Source organism: Glycine soja, chromosome 5 (assembly GCF_004193775.1).
Source record: "Glycine soja cultivar W05 chromosome 5, ASM419377v2, whole genome shotgun sequence".
NCBI lineage: Eukaryota > Viridiplantae > Streptophyta > Magnoliopsida > Fabales > Fabaceae > Glycine > Glycine soja.
The window spans coordinates 14,867,951-14,883,463 of NC_041006.1; the positions used below are offsets into that span (position 1 = coordinate 14,867,951).

Genomic DNA, 15,513 nt, shown 5'->3' on the forward strand with positions numbered 1-15,513 from the left:
TGGTCAAATTTTAATAGAAAAATATAACATTTCATCCAAATTTGCAGACTCATACATCTAATTGACAATTAGTTTTTGCCCGTAACCACGAAAGTGAGACTAATTACAAATTATCACTTAGCTGGACCGATTCCTAACAAATCCCTACTAAATTACATAAAAAGAATGAAATCCCCCAAAAATTAGCCCAATTTCATCAGTTTCATAACTTCAATTCACTTCTTATCAAGTAGTATGTCAAAGAGGTTTAACTGTCAAAAGATCAAGATTGTAGTCATTTTTCCATCTTAGCACATTTTAAAAAAAGTTAAATCCCATAAAAATGAAATAAAATAAAAGAAAAATAGCATTACTTATAAATGTTGCAACCTTGAAATGACAAATGAGGTTCAAGACAATGCTATTAGATTATATGATGCAACCAGTATTCCCTTCAAAGAAACTTCTCATAAGAATTGGTCCCAAATAGTCACACAAGATCAAGACCATGTTTTCCAAGCACTAATTAGATTATATTCTATATACAAGGCAGCAACAATCACATCACGGTGCATCTTATCAAGTAGTCTATCTCTGCCCCTATGCAAATAATTCCATATGAATATGATTCCATGTCAACCATGCTTCCTAAATCTCTCAGTACAGTAAGAGCTGCTATGCCCTAGCCTTTTCCAGATCAGGAAGATCTGCAGATGATAATCATTCATGTCAGGTGGGAAAGAAGAGCCCAACAAATACATAAACAAAGTATACCAAATAATTAAATATTAAATAAATAAAAAAATATGAAGTAGCCGTTTAATACTGCTACAGTGCTACTAACAAGATTGTCAATTGTGGGGTAATATAGATCTTTCCTAAAAATGAATAAATACTGATATAGATACACCTCAAGCCATGCATGTGCACAGTATAATAACCATATATTAAGATAAAATGAATTAAACTTCTGCAATAAATTAAAATTAATTTAATGCACTTTAACTTTTATAGAAGCTCTCTCATCTAAATTCTCCAAAAATTGAGGTACATCAGTTAAAACTTATGAAGAATTTTGATTCATTTTCTTCCTTCTATAAGTGTTTATTGAGAAGTCTTTCCAAAGAGGGCATAATAAAGACTAAGGATCTAATTGTGCATATATTCTGTACACAACAATATTACCACCAAACACCATATCAGCAAGCAATTGAAGGAATCACTACAATTTAATTAGATACAAGGGGATCACTCACACAACATTCCTTCATCATCACTGCTTCTGTCATCTTCACCAACAAACTGCAAAAGAACAATTTTGCATTGGTCGAGATTACTTACTAGGTTAAATCTTATAACTATTAAATGTGGCAAGTGAAAATAATAATAATAATAATTTACCTGAGCATCATCATTAGATACCAAATCAGCTGCAAAATGTTGAACAAACGCTTTAATCGGATAAGAGAAATACTCACAAGTAATCAACTTTATTGTAATCCTCAAGCAACTTGCGCAAATAACAAACACACCCAAGGTAAACTAAACAGATCAGGATGCTAGTAATTTAACATTTTCGAAAAAATAAGGAATTGAAATGACCGACTGAGTGGCCCATTCTTAGAAAGGAATCTTCATATCTCAACAAAAATACATCACTGACTTGCTTAAAGAAACAGGTAAAACAGCTTGCAGACCAGCAAATACTCCAGTTGATCCAAACATAAAGTTAGGAAGTGCAGAGGAGGATATCGCCGTGGACAAGGAAATGTTTCAGAGACTTGTGGGCAGACTTATTTACTTATCCCATACTAGGCCAGACATTGCTTTTGCTGTAAGCTTAGTCAGCCAATTTATGCACCAACCAAAGGAAGCACATTTACAAGCTGCCCTTAGAATTGTTCAATATTTAAAAGGGACTCCAGGAAAAGGGATTTTATTCAAACGAAACAAGAGTGTAAGTCTTGAAGCATATACGGATGCAGATTATGCTGGGTCAGTTGTGGATAGGAGATCAACTACTGGATACTGCACTTTCCTTGGCAGAAACTTGGTGACTTGGAAGAGCAAAAAACAAAGTGTAATAGCTAGATCAAGTACTGAAGCAGAATTTCGAGCAATGACCCAAGGAATATGTGAACTTCTATGGCTGAAGATTATATTGGAAGACTAAAAGATAAGGTGGGATAAACCTATGAGGTTATATGTTGACAATAAATCTGCAATTAGTATAGCCCACAATCCAATGCAACACGATAGAACCAAACATATTGAGGTGGATAGACATTTTATCAAAGAAAAGCTAGACAATGGCTTGATTTGCACTCCATATGTGTCCACTCAAAATCAACTTGCAGATATACTCACCAAGGGGCTGAACTGTATCAACTTTGAAAGAATTATATCCAAGCTGGGAATGGAGAACATTTATTCACCAGCTTGAGGGGGAGTGTCAAAATCGTGTTACTTAGTGTGTATTTTAAGAAATTTTATATTTTATCCCTGATTGTATTTTTATTCTTTATCACAGCTGTATATTGCTATTAATACTAGGATTATGTATTTAGAATAAATCCCATAATTATAGGGATTTGTCTCCCTAGAATTAGTTGTCCATATTTCCTAAAATAGCCACCAGACTCATGTACATATAGGTCCAATGACCTCATAATTCAATGAGAAAATAAAATATTATTCCTTCTAAATTTGAGATCAACATCTTAAGGCTTTTGGCTGTGCCTGTTTTCCATTTCTGAGACCCTACAACTCTCATAATTGGAGTTTACATCTCATGAATGTCTCTTTTTAGGATTAGGATATTCAACCACCCATAAAAGCTAGCAGTGTCTATCTCCTACTGAAAATAACATTATTTCCAAGGATGTTTTTTTTCTGAGTTTTGTTTTCCCTATCTTGACCTCTTTTCTAAGCTAAGTTCCTCTTCTTCTTAGTCCTCCTCCTCTTCATTAGTTCTTGCCTCAATTCCTCTTGTTGCTCCCCCTCCATGTGCTCCAACCTCTTCCCCTCAAATCAATGAACCCAGTTCCTCTACACCTCTGTCTGCTGCCACCTCTAGTCCTTTAGCAGCTTCCTCTTTACAAAATGTCTCATCTTAATCTAATCCTAAACCTATGTCATCTCCTTATCATCCCTTTCCTGAACCTTCTCATCCCTCCTCCCTACTTGTAAACACTCATCCAATGCAGACAAGGTCCAAATCTGACATTGTTCAAACCAGACTACATCCTTCACTGTTTCTCACTCATACTGAACCAAAGTCTATCAAATAGCCTTTGCAGGACCCTCAATGGGTTGCTGCCATGCAAGAGGAATATGATGCCTTGCTTAAAAATAACACACACACTTGTTCCCCTTCCTCATAACAGGCGAGCCGTAGACTGCAAATGGGTATTTCACATCAAGGCCAGGTTAGTGGCCAACGGATTTCATCAAGTTCATGGTCTTGACTACAATGAAACCTTTTCTCCAGTGGTTAAAGCAGTCACCATTCGATTGATTCTCACCCTAGCATTCAGTCACCATTGGGTTCTACATCAACTTGATGTGAACAATGCATTTCTTAATGGCTTGCTTGATGAGACTGCCTACATGTAGCAGCCTCCTGGATTTCAGTCTCAAGCCCGGTCTCTTTGGTGTGCAAGCTAAATAATAAAGCCTTATATGGCCTTAAACAGGCTCCTCGGCAGTGGTTTGAAAGATTGCAAAGCACCTTGGTTCAGTTTGGCTTCTCAGCCAGTAAATGTGGTCCTTCACTTTTTGTTTATAAAAAGCACAAGAATGTTGTGTATCTCTTGGCGTATATTAATGGCAATGTCATCACAGGAAGCTTCAGTACTCTTGTTCAATCTTTTATCAATCAGCTCAATTTCACTTTTGCTCTCAAGCAATTGGGACATCTTGGCTACTTCCTTGGTATTGAAGTTCATCGTACTGCTTCTGGCTCCATTTTGCTGACCCACAGTAAATACATTTGTGATCTTCACAAGACTAATATGGCTGACGCTAAGTGGATTTCAACTCCTATGGCTTTTGCCATGAAACTTTCTAAGTCTGGTGGTGATCACTTATCAAACTCTGAACTTTACAAGTTAGAAGTTGGCGCACTTCAATATGCAACCATCACTTGACCTGAAATACGTTTTAAAGTGAACACAGTTTGTCAATTCATGCCGCAGCCTTTGGAATCTCACCAGACTGCAGTTTTTTTTTTTTTGGAAGGCAGAAAATATATATATCATTAATAGGTAAAACAGTACCAGAGGTACCAAATAGTAGAAATACAAGGCACCAGAGTGCTACCCTCCAAAATAACACACATACTCAACAGAAAACATTCAGACCCAAACCCATCTAGGCAAGAAAAGTAGATATATTAGAAGACCAGTAATGGAAGTTAATACTGAAATCTTTATCATAAGCCTTTAACCATGACCAAGCTAAGAAAATAGCATGGTCCATGACTTTATAGGGATCAAAAGGTTTTCCTTGGAAAATCAATTGATTCCTATGCTGCCATATAGAATTAGTTAAGGCTATCCACCACCCACATCTTGAGCTGTAATTCACATTTGATCCGAACCCTTCGCAGAATTGGTACAAATGGTGAATTGGGTTAATGGAAAGGGGACCTACTACCCGAACCCATCTCATAGATTCCCACCACAGACCATTTGTCATTTTACAATTGAAGAGCAAATGACCCACATCCTCTTGCACACAGCCACATAAGGAACAGGTGTCTTCCTGAATACTGACACTTCTTCTTAGGAGGTTGACCTTGGTAGGAAGCCTATTTCTAAGAAGTCTCCAACAGAAGATCGCCACCCGGGGGGGAATATTCAGCTTCCATATTGCCTTAAAAATGTTGCTATCAGAATTTGCTGAAGTGGTGTTCATGCATAAGTTATAAGCAGACCTAGTAGAATACTGACCATTAGATTCGGCCAACCACAATATGTTGTCTTTCACCTGTCTTTGGATAGGAACAGAGCTGATATCCTCCATAAACTGCACAGCCAAGAGACTTTCATGATCAAAGAGGTTCCTCCTCCACCTCAAGTCCCATGTCCAGATATTATGAGTAAAATGGCCCATTTGGGAGATATGATCCTTTTGCTGTCTGCTTATGAGGAATAACTGATGATACTTCTGCTGCAAATTGTATTGTTCCCCTAGCCAATTATCAGTCCAGAATTTGATACTTTCCCCACTTCCAACCTTCCAAGACAAATTGTCTTTAAAAATACTGCAGTCTTCCTGGTGATACAGATTTCTAATATCTTTCCACCATTGGGAAAAGCCCCTTTTGGTAGAACCATTCTGGAATTCAGACCAACCACCATATTTTGAAGCTAAAATTCTGACCCAGGGCTGCTGCTGATCAGATGCAAATCCCCATATCCATCTACCCATCAAAGCTATGTTGAATTTAGGGATATCCTTTATCCCTAAGCCTCCATCATTCTTAGACAGACAAATATCTTCCCATTTTACCCAAGGAATTTTTTTGTGGTCGTTATCACCACCCCACAAAAATGCCTTTGGAGGGAGATCAGCTTTTTGGCTACCTTCTGAGGAATTTTAAAAAAGGAGAGAAGATAAGTTGGAATGGCATTAAGAACAGAATTTATAAGAGCGATCTTCCCAGCCATGGATATATCTCTTTGAGCCCATTTGGCTAATTTAGACTTGAATTTATTGATGAGAGGCTCCCACACCAGCTGACTTGAAGGATTAGCTCCAATAGGTATGCCTAAATAGAGGAAAGGATACTCCAGCTGTCTACAGTGCAGAATATTAGCTGCTTCCAAAGCCCAGTTAACTCCCCCACCTGTAATCCCAAACTGACTTTTGGCAAAATTAATCCTTAACCCAGAGACTAGCTCATATCCTCTTAATAAGGCCTTTAAAATATGAATGTTCTCCCACACAGCCTCTCCTACAAAAACAGTATCATCAGCATACTGCAATATATTTACAGGTTCCTTCTTCTTCCCAACCAAGAAGCTTCTATAGAGGTTCTTGTGGACTGCTTGTCTCATCATACCAGTAATACCTTCACCCACGATATTGAAAAGCAAGGGGGCTAGGGGGTCCCCTTGCCTCAAACCCCTAGAAGGGTTAAATTCCTTAGAAGGGCTGCCATTGATCAAAATTGATATAGATGCTGAGTGGAGGCAAGCTGATATCCAAGATCTCCATTTTGGACAGAAACCCAATCTGAACAGCATGTAATCCAAAAAAGACCAAGAAACTGAATCATAGGCCTTTTCAAAGTCTACCTTAAAAATCATCACAGGTTTCTTCTTTCTCCTTGCTTCCTCAACCACTTCATTAAGGATCATAATACCATGAAGGATGTGTCTTCCTTTAATAAAGGCTGACTGCCTTTCATCAATTAACCCATCCATGACAGATCTCAGTCTGTTAGATAGCAACTTAGCTATAACCTTATACATACAGCCTATCAAGGAAATAGGCCTATAATCATTGAAGGATTGAGGATGATTCATCTTAGGAATTAGAGCCACAAAGGAAGCATTGGTGCCTCTAGGAAAGCTGGCATGAGCATAGAATTCATCCACAAATCTTCTAAACTCTGGTCTCAAGATATCCCAAAAAAATTTGATAAAATTGAAGTTAAGGCCATCTGGCCCAGGGCATTTATCACCTCCACAACTCCATACTGCTTCTTTGATCTCTTGGTCAGAGAAGGGAAAAGTCAGATGCTCTCTTTGCTCTTGAGATATAGATCTAAAAGGGACCCCATCCAATTGCGGCCTTGAATAATTCTGTTCAGTAAATCTGGTCTGAAAATAATTAACAGCTGCCTTCTTCACTGAAATAGGTTGCTGTACCCACACTCCATCAATATAAATTCCTGGAATAGCATTGTAGGCTCTCCTATAATTTATAATTCTGTGGAAATACCCAGAATTACAATCCCCCTCTTTCAACCAAGATACCCTAGACTTTTGTCTCAACAAAGATTCCAATGCATTTGAAGCATTCCACAGATCCTGCTGTAGGGAATTTCTAATTTGGATCTCTTGGTCAGACAGAATACGATTAGAAGCTAAGTCCTCCATCTCATTCAGTTTCTTCTGGATACTGGATATTTTGTTAGCATCAACAGTCCCCTCACCCTTACTCCATTGCTTTAAGACAGCTTTCAAGTTTTTCAACTTATTTTTTAAGGCAATACTCCCCCAACCTCCCTGCTGGTCATTACTCCAGGTGTCTCTCACCAATTTCTGATATTGTTTCTGTTGCAGCCACCAATCAAAGACCCTAAAGGGCTTAGGGCCCCAGTCCACCATGTTAGTTTGCAGAATGATTGGACAATGATCCGATAAGTCCCTTTGCAGAACATGTTGGCAGCAGTCAGGCCACAAAGACAACCATTGGTCCGAGACCAAGAATCTATCAAGCCTACTTTTCACATAACCATTAGGCCTAATCCAGGTATAGTTAGGTCCGACAGATTTAATTTCCTGAAGTTCCAAATCAGAAATCCACTGATTAAAAGTTGCGATATCATGGGGGTCTATTCTTCTTTGGGATAAGCTGACTCTTTCCTCTGCACTTCTAATGCTGTTAAAGTCCCCAAGAACACACCACAGTCCCCCTGGGTTAGAGACTTTCAACTGCCTTAGGTCATCCCATAAAGCTTTCTTCCCATCAAGGTCACATGGTGCATATACATTTACAATCACCAGCCTCTGATCATTTAGAATGCATCTCCCTTCAAGCATTAAAAAGCTCCTACTTTTCACCCTCCTTACAACCTCCAAAGTGGAATTATTCCACATACATAACAACCCCCCAGCAGCTTGCACAGAGGGAACATAGTCCCATTGAGCAATAGAATCCCCCCAAATGGCCTGACAAATATTCTTATTAAAATTCTCCCTTTTAGTCTCTTGGATGCACACAAGGTCCACCTTGTGTTTTGAGATAATTCTTCTTATAGCAGCCCACTTAACCCCCCTCCCCAAACCTCTTGAATTATAGGAAAGTATAATCATGATCGTGGTTTTTTAATTCCCTTCTCTCCTGCCATCAAAGCATCTCTGTTCTCCATGGATAATAACATCTCCTCTACCTTGCTGTCTTGATCCCCACAGGATAAGCCCATTTCCTTTAGAAGGGCACTTTGCATATGAAAAGAGTCCTTCGATATATGGGTCAGAAAATCATCCTTAGAGCCTGTGATTAAATCTGACTTGTCTTGTAAAGGAGGCAAAAACTCAGCGTGGGGCTCTGAATTGCAAACCCCAAATGGGTCCTCCAGCTGATGGGCTTTGGATTTACTTTTCATCATCTCTTTTCTTCTCACATACACCTTATTAACTGAAGAGGTTGGGCCTATAAGCTGGCCCAATTCCTCAGCTACCAACTCAGAGGGAAGTTGCGTAGCTGTATCCTTGTCCTTATCCGTGACTTGAACTTCATAAGGTATATTTGCCTCAAGGGGCAAAGCTTCCTCTTTGTCCTCTGTGGGACCTTTTTCTGGCCTATGTTGGGTATCCACAATAGTGTAAGTCAAATGGGCCTGGTCTAGAAAGCTGTCTTTGACAGGATGCTTTGCCTTTAACATGATACCCTGCATATCCCTTTCAACATCTTCATTTAAGGCTGCTCCATTTCGGGGAAGTTGGCCGTTGGACGATGTCAACGCCACCTCTGCCCCTATACCCTGCATGATTTGAACTTTATCCTTCTGAAATGGTTTCGCGTCATCATGGATGAAGGACCGGTCCTTGCAGCTACGAGCCAGGGTCTTTACCCAGTGGTCTCTACGCGGATTAGGCGAGAGGAGAGTGTCTCGGTCGTCGAAGTCTGCACCAAGGTTGTCGTCGGATACTCCGTCGGGGAAATCGACGCCGGAAAAGACCCTTGGGTGGAGCACGTCCCCTGATGCCGGGGTGTTTGGCTGGGTCGAGTATGGGGAAGGGGGAAGCCAGGATACATGGTAAGGACACTTCTTTGACCTACCCAGGCTCATCGTGTCCTCCACAACTTGGAGGACGTACTCGATCCCGTCAATAATGGCCGGAATATTCGCCTGAAGCGAAGGTTCCTTCTGCGTCCGTACGAGGATACGTGCCACATCCAGTCGCCGCCTAGCCTCCACGTATTCATCTACTTCAACCACCTCCCCCACTTCCGCCAACACCTTCGCCATAAGCTCCTCTTCCCACACTGTCAGAGGGAGACCCCAGAGAAGAACCCAGGTGAGTCTATGTGTGGGTCTTATCTCCGGAGACCATTTTTGGAGCTCCGATATGGGAGTAGACCCGTTGTCCTTCTCTTGGTCTATGAGACGAGCAGCCTTGGACTCATCCATGTCAGGGAAGATGACCCAGTCGTCCGCCCAGTAGCAAGGACTAGAATCGTCTTCAACCACCCATTTCAACTCCTCCTCCAACCTCTCAAACATTCCCCTGTTCTTGAGTCTTGCTGTCCAGGCCTTAGAAATCCACTCAGAATTCGCCTTGGTTGATTGCAGGATGACTGGGCTATAGTTCGTCTTATCGGACCCAGGCATCACTACCAACGACTTCATAGGTTCTGTTTCGCCATGTACAGGTTCCTTCACTACCGTAGCATATGATCGAGGTTTATCCCGGATATTGTTTTCCACCTGATCAGCTTTATCCCCATTACCATCTTTGTATACCTGTGGAATATCCCCCTCACCACGAATAGAGGTCCCTTTTTCACGAGTGTTTACCACCTTCCCCCTTTCGAACTTCGGTCTATTAACGAACACTTTCACCCCGTCGATGAAAATGTTGTTATCAAGCTGCCTCTCCAGTCTTTGCTCATCCATCACACCTTTGAACCTCACAAAGCCGAACCTATGACCCAACTTATTCTTGGTTCTGGGAATAAATACTTCCCACACCTTTCCCCACTTCTGGAAGATGCGCCACAAGTCCTTCTCCATCATCCCTTACAGTTTCTTCGAGCACCTACTCATCAGCCTTTAAGTCTGCATGCCTACTGTTGAAGATATGATCTGATCACAATAAAAAGGGAAATATCTCAACTGATAATTAGGGATTATACTCATTATTAGTCATTATTATGCTTCCATATATTGTACTCTTGATTCATTATAAATCAGAACAACATGTGACACAGCACAACATTATAGTTAAACATTGTTATATGGTATCAGAGCTCAAGTTGTTCTTGATAGAGGAATAACAAAAGTCGTTCTCCACCGAGGGACAATAGGTCCCCAGTGGACCTTTATAATAATTGTCATTCCGGCAACCTGCTTCTGCATTCCAGTGCCCCAGGGACCCTTTTCTCTTTCTCCAACGATCTTTTTTTTTTCTAATTTCCAATAACTTTTCCGGCCACCGCTTCCGTCGCCGCCGACCGACCAGCATTCCAACTGGCGACCCCATGGTTTGGATTGGCCATCATTGATCTGTCCGATGCCACCCACCACGCCTCCATCGGATAACAGATGCGCCCTTGCGAGCCAATTCTTTGCGTGACGCATCCAGCCAAATAGGTTCTGTTTTCGGGCATGATTGCGCATCAGAGTGTCGTTCCGGCCATGCTTCCAGCGACGAGGTCGCCCACCCTGGACGACCCTAACCTAGCAGTTTCTCATCAATCACAACATTTTTCTCATGGATAACTTTCTTTTCGTTTTTTGTCTTCTTTTTTTCTCTCATGGACAGTTGTTCTCCACTAGGGGACCTACTATACCCGGTGGCCATTTCTGCTTTGCCTGTCTTCCAACGACCTTTTCTCCTTTCCCGGCAACTTTACCGGTAACCATCATCCGTCGTCACTTATCCAACAACCCACTGTCCTGGTGGACCTTTATGCTTTCTAGCCACTTGTTTCAGCATTTCGGTGAGCCTTTTTGCTCATTGATGACCCTTTCTCCTTTTTCGGCAATCATTTTCATCTACTTTGCATTACAGCAATGTTTTCGATCTTTTTCTGGCACATTTTCCCGCAACCATAGCTGTTGCCGTTGTCCATTGCTAGAGCTCCGGCAACCTTTCCAGCTGGAGTCCCCACTGTTCAATTCGTCGAAGGCCGATCTGTTCATTTCTGCCCATCACCTCCATGCGCATCCATGTGCATGATCTTTGCCACGCCAAACACCACCAGCCCACGCCTCAAATTGTGGCATGATGGCTTGTCCGACCACATTTTCGGCCTCTGATTCCGGTGACAGGCTTCCCATACTAAGGCACACAAAGCCTAGTCCCTTTGAGCTATTCCAGGATTTTTTCATTTAGCGAGCCTTGTTTTTTGCATTTTATGGATTTTTCCTTTGTTTTACTTTTTCACACAACCCCTTGGCCCTTGTTTGGTAGACTTCCCAATGCCAATTCCTCGGCACTTACCTTCGACCGCTGTCACCGACGACTGTCATGCCATCCACGTGTGCAGCCAACTCAAAACACTGCCGCACACAACCCCATGCAGGGCCCTAGCACATGAAGTTCATGCACACAACGCGTGACACATCTCCAGCAAACTGCCTTTAGTTTCTACTGGGTTGATCACATTTGTAACAAACTTGGTTCATATCACATATGCTCCAGCTTGAGGGAGAGTGTTAAAGATATGATATGATCACAATAAAAAGGGAAATATCTCATCTGATAATTATGGATTATGGTCATTATTAGTCATTATTGTGTTTCCTCATATTGTACTCTTGATTCATTATGAATCAGAATAACATGTGACATGACACAACATTACAGCAAAACACTGTTATACCTACTGTGATGCAGATTGAGCTGTTGGACCCAAATGACAGAAGATCTACTTCAGGTGTCACGGTCTCTTTTCGAAGTGTTTGAGCTATCTTCAGCTCACCCCTTGAGCTTGTATGTGTTGGTCGGGAGTGGGGTGAGTATTGTACTCAGTGAGTTAGTTATCCAGCGGTCAACTGACAGCTGGTTGTAACTGTCATAGAGACTTGTAGGGAAAGCTACTTGTACACATATATAATCTAAGATGTAACAGAAAGAGTTGCTGCAGAAAAGGCACTGAATTGCTTCAACAAAATGAGCATGGAAAAGGTAAGAAAGACATCAGCTGGAATCATGCTCAAAGAGAATGCAAATTCATCAAAGAAATATGCATTAGCCAACACCTTCAACATCATATAGAGAAGCAAGGGATTCAGGATTGACAGTTATCCAAACTCTTAACCCTATTCAGCTCCTCTTACTCTGATGACAGAAGTCAAATTGAGTTTATATTTTATCTTTATATGGATGAGGACCCAGGTTCCTGGATATTTTACCCAAAAAATTGTATAATAAACCATGAAATCCCAAGTCATCTTCTGTCCTACGTCATTTTAAGTCTAAATACCTTAGAAATGGCAGTATGTACATTGTACTAAGAAATGAAAAAACATAAGCGATTAATAATTATTGAACCTTTCATGCAAATATCCTCTCACAAAGAGGAAGATCTACACAAACAATTAGCAAACTCAGGATAATAATAATAATAATAATAATAATAATAATAATAATAATAATAATAATAATAATAATGAATGAATGAATGAAACATTTTGTCAATTGCTAACATGACATAGAGGTGAAAACAAAATTATCATCATTTTACAGAATTTATGATTTTAACCCGTAAGTATTATCATAGTCAAAAAGTTTCTCTTTCCAATTGAAATCTTGAACTCAAATGCAAGAGGGATCATCCTTGACTCTAACATGTAGAAAATGCATGGATGGACATAGAATAAATTCTTGCATTTAATTACAGAAGTTTACAGGTTGACTCTTCATCATCCTCATCACACCATTTGTTCCAATCAACCTTCAAGTATGGAGCAGGTTTCTCTTCAGACTTCAATAGCCTCTTCCACCAACCCTTTTCTCCTTTCTGAATTGAGCATAGTATGTTTCTTAAGCCAGATTTAGTTTTACAACCCTACACATCATAATGACAAATTTATGGATAGGACCATCAAACCTATTCTTTTAAAAAGTTTGATGCGAAAAAAAAACATGAAAAATAGGTAACCTACATGAGGCAAAAGACCAAAACAGTTGGCAGCCACCTTCTATACAGAGCTTTATTTTGCCACAAGATTTCTAATTTGCAGCTTAATATATGAGTAGTTTTCATATTTTATTCAACTCCAACAGAACCTTAAACAAGAACACTATTTAAACATTGCATGTTTCATATATGCATCATATAAATCCCACATGCCATTCATACAGAAACAAATCATGCTTCAGGGGTTGCGAAACCATGTGTAGCATAACAATTTACTTGAGACTTGAGAGAGCAATAAAGACTCAACAGAAACAGCAATGGTGAACAGAGCTATAGACATTAAACTGTTACAAGATAAGTGGTAACAGAAACAGGAGTAACAATGTGATAAAGCCGATTATTAGAGGACAATAAGCGGTGGCAGTGCTTGGTTTCGGCTGTAAGTATTGACTAAATTGTGGGTGCATTGGTGTACAGTGAAATCATAACAGTGGATCAATGACAAAGTTCTGTCAACATAACATCAACTTCAAAGCATGAAGATAAACACATACTATGTCCAGTAATTCCAGATGGTAAGAAGAGCACAACTACATGTGGTCCAAAGAATTAAAGTATGTAAAGCTGAAAGTATTCAATGGACAAAAAGAAAAGGAAAGATCAAATTCATAAGAAAGTGGAGATATAATGTTGGCTTGGTGGTAAAGGGTGAAGGAAGGGAGGGATAGGTCGTGGGTTCGAATCCCCCGCTAACAAAAACTAACAACTAACATTTGTTGATAAGAAAAATCATAAGAAAGTTCCAAATAATTGAAATTAAAAAAACATAAAGCTATTCCCAAATCCTTCAAACATCAGTTTACTCAATGCTACAATGGCCATTACCCTAACACAACTGCAGAACACAATTTCACACAAAGCATGCACAGAATCAAATAACAGTGTTGCATTTTTCTAATGTGAAGAATATGGTAAAACAAAATCAAAAGCTCCCTAACCTCAGGTTCAATGGATCCATAAAGTTCCAAGCTAAAGCTGTAGGCTTTATCTTGAACCCCAGAAGCAGAGAAAGCAAACAAACCCTGAGGCTCACACTTCACAAAAACATCCTTGGCATCAGGTAGAGCAACAGTGAGGTAAACCTTATCAGAACGTTGTGCCCACAGAACTTCAGGATGGCGACTAATCTCACACAAGAAAAAGAAAAAAAAAAATCAACGACATTATAAATAAAAAATGGGGAAATTGCTCAGAATATTAAACTCTTCAAGTTACAAGCAAATGGGTCAATAATATTCTAAAATTTCCAACGTTTTTCACACTAAAGATGTGATTTTGATGTGGGAAACAAATGCGGCGAAGGCTGCATAACATTACACAGAGATGGGGTGGTGATAAAATTGGTTATCTTTAGATTTGACCGGTAAGTGAAAAAGTGAAATGGGAACAAAAAAACTAAAAGAAACAAACAAAGAAAAAAAACCGAACCTCATTTGCTGAGTGGGAAGGAAGAAGGCGAAAGCGAGAGTGTTCTGAAGAAAATGGAATGTGGGTATGAAATAGTAATGACTTCAAGACAACGTCAAGCTTCGTTCTTGGCCTCTTTGGTCTCTTGTTACTTGTTTCGCTTTCCCAAACAAAGAACAATGTTTTTAAGAACTGACCGGTCATCCAACCGTTCGAGGCACAACGTTAGCGGGTGATTGATCGGATTACTAGGTCAGATGAAACCGGTTTCACTCAATAAACATTTAAAATACTATATAGTTAACATAATTTAATTATTTTATACTCTAAATTTTTGAAAAATATTAGCAATTTAGCATATTATTTTATCCTATAATTTCATTATAAAAAACAAACAAGTATCAAAAAGCTATACATCTTACACATATGGCATATTATTAGTAGAAAGTATCTTTATTCTCTATGTTGAGTTGTTAACATGTTGTGGAGAACAACTGAACAAAAGTGAATTGCTTATTTTTGTGATAAAAAAGGTGTATGACTAGTCAACAAAAAAGAGAAAGAAAGTATGACATGAACATAGGATAAGACGATGTTACCGAGAGAGAGAGAGTGGCAAAGAAGAAATAGCGACTTTGGGCAGTGTGTGAGTGTGTGCAAAGTAGGTGAACCATAATTGAAGAGACTTTGAATATATATGGAACAAGATCAGTTACAAAAGAAAATTTTTAGACTTAAAAACTAGTTCAACCAATGACTGAGTTGATCGATTTTGACCAATTTAGAATTGAGTCTATCAGTTCTAACCGGTATAAATGTACTTTTGTTTCAATTACTTGACTGAACCGGTTATTGGTGTGGTTTTCAATTGAATCGATTGGATTTAACCGTTCGGTTCGATTTAAAAAAATTATTTAACAATATTTCCTTTGTTTTGTAGAAACATTCTTTTTCTTGTTACTTTTTTTTTCATTTTATACTAGATTTTAAACTCATACAAGTGTTCAATTAAATTATATA

The 15,513-nt window shown here is 39.5% G+C and overlaps 1 protein-coding gene across 6 annotated transcripts; it reads right to left on the bottom strand.

Moving 5' to 3' along the window:
- Positions 1–376: 376 nt before the first annotated feature.
- Positions 377–15,163, bottom strand: LOC114412353 (co-chaperone protein p23-2-like). Of its 6 annotated transcripts, none has more exons than XM_028376200.1 (7): positions 15,093–15,163; positions 14,515–14,741; positions 14,025–14,208; positions 12,841–12,906; positions 1,381–1,409; positions 1,236–1,281; positions 377–686 (listed from the first exon to the last, which is right to left on the bottom strand). In XM_028376200.1, exons 2-7 carry the CDS (start codon positions 14,517–14,519, stop codon positions 615–617), a joined length of 402 nt encoding a protein of 133 aa, XP_028232001.1. In that variant the 5' UTR covers positions 14,520–14,741; positions 15,093–15,163; the 3' UTR covers positions 377–614. The 6 variants fall into 6 exon arrangements, with proteins under 6 accessions (XP_028232001.1, XP_028232000.1, XP_028231999.1 ...); XM_028376199.1 differs by having other exon boundaries at positions 12,795–12,906; positions 15,093–15,157; XM_028376198.1 differs by having other exon boundaries at positions 12,841–12,954; positions 15,093–15,151.
- Between the last annotated feature and the right edge of the window lie 350 nt (positions 15,164–15,513).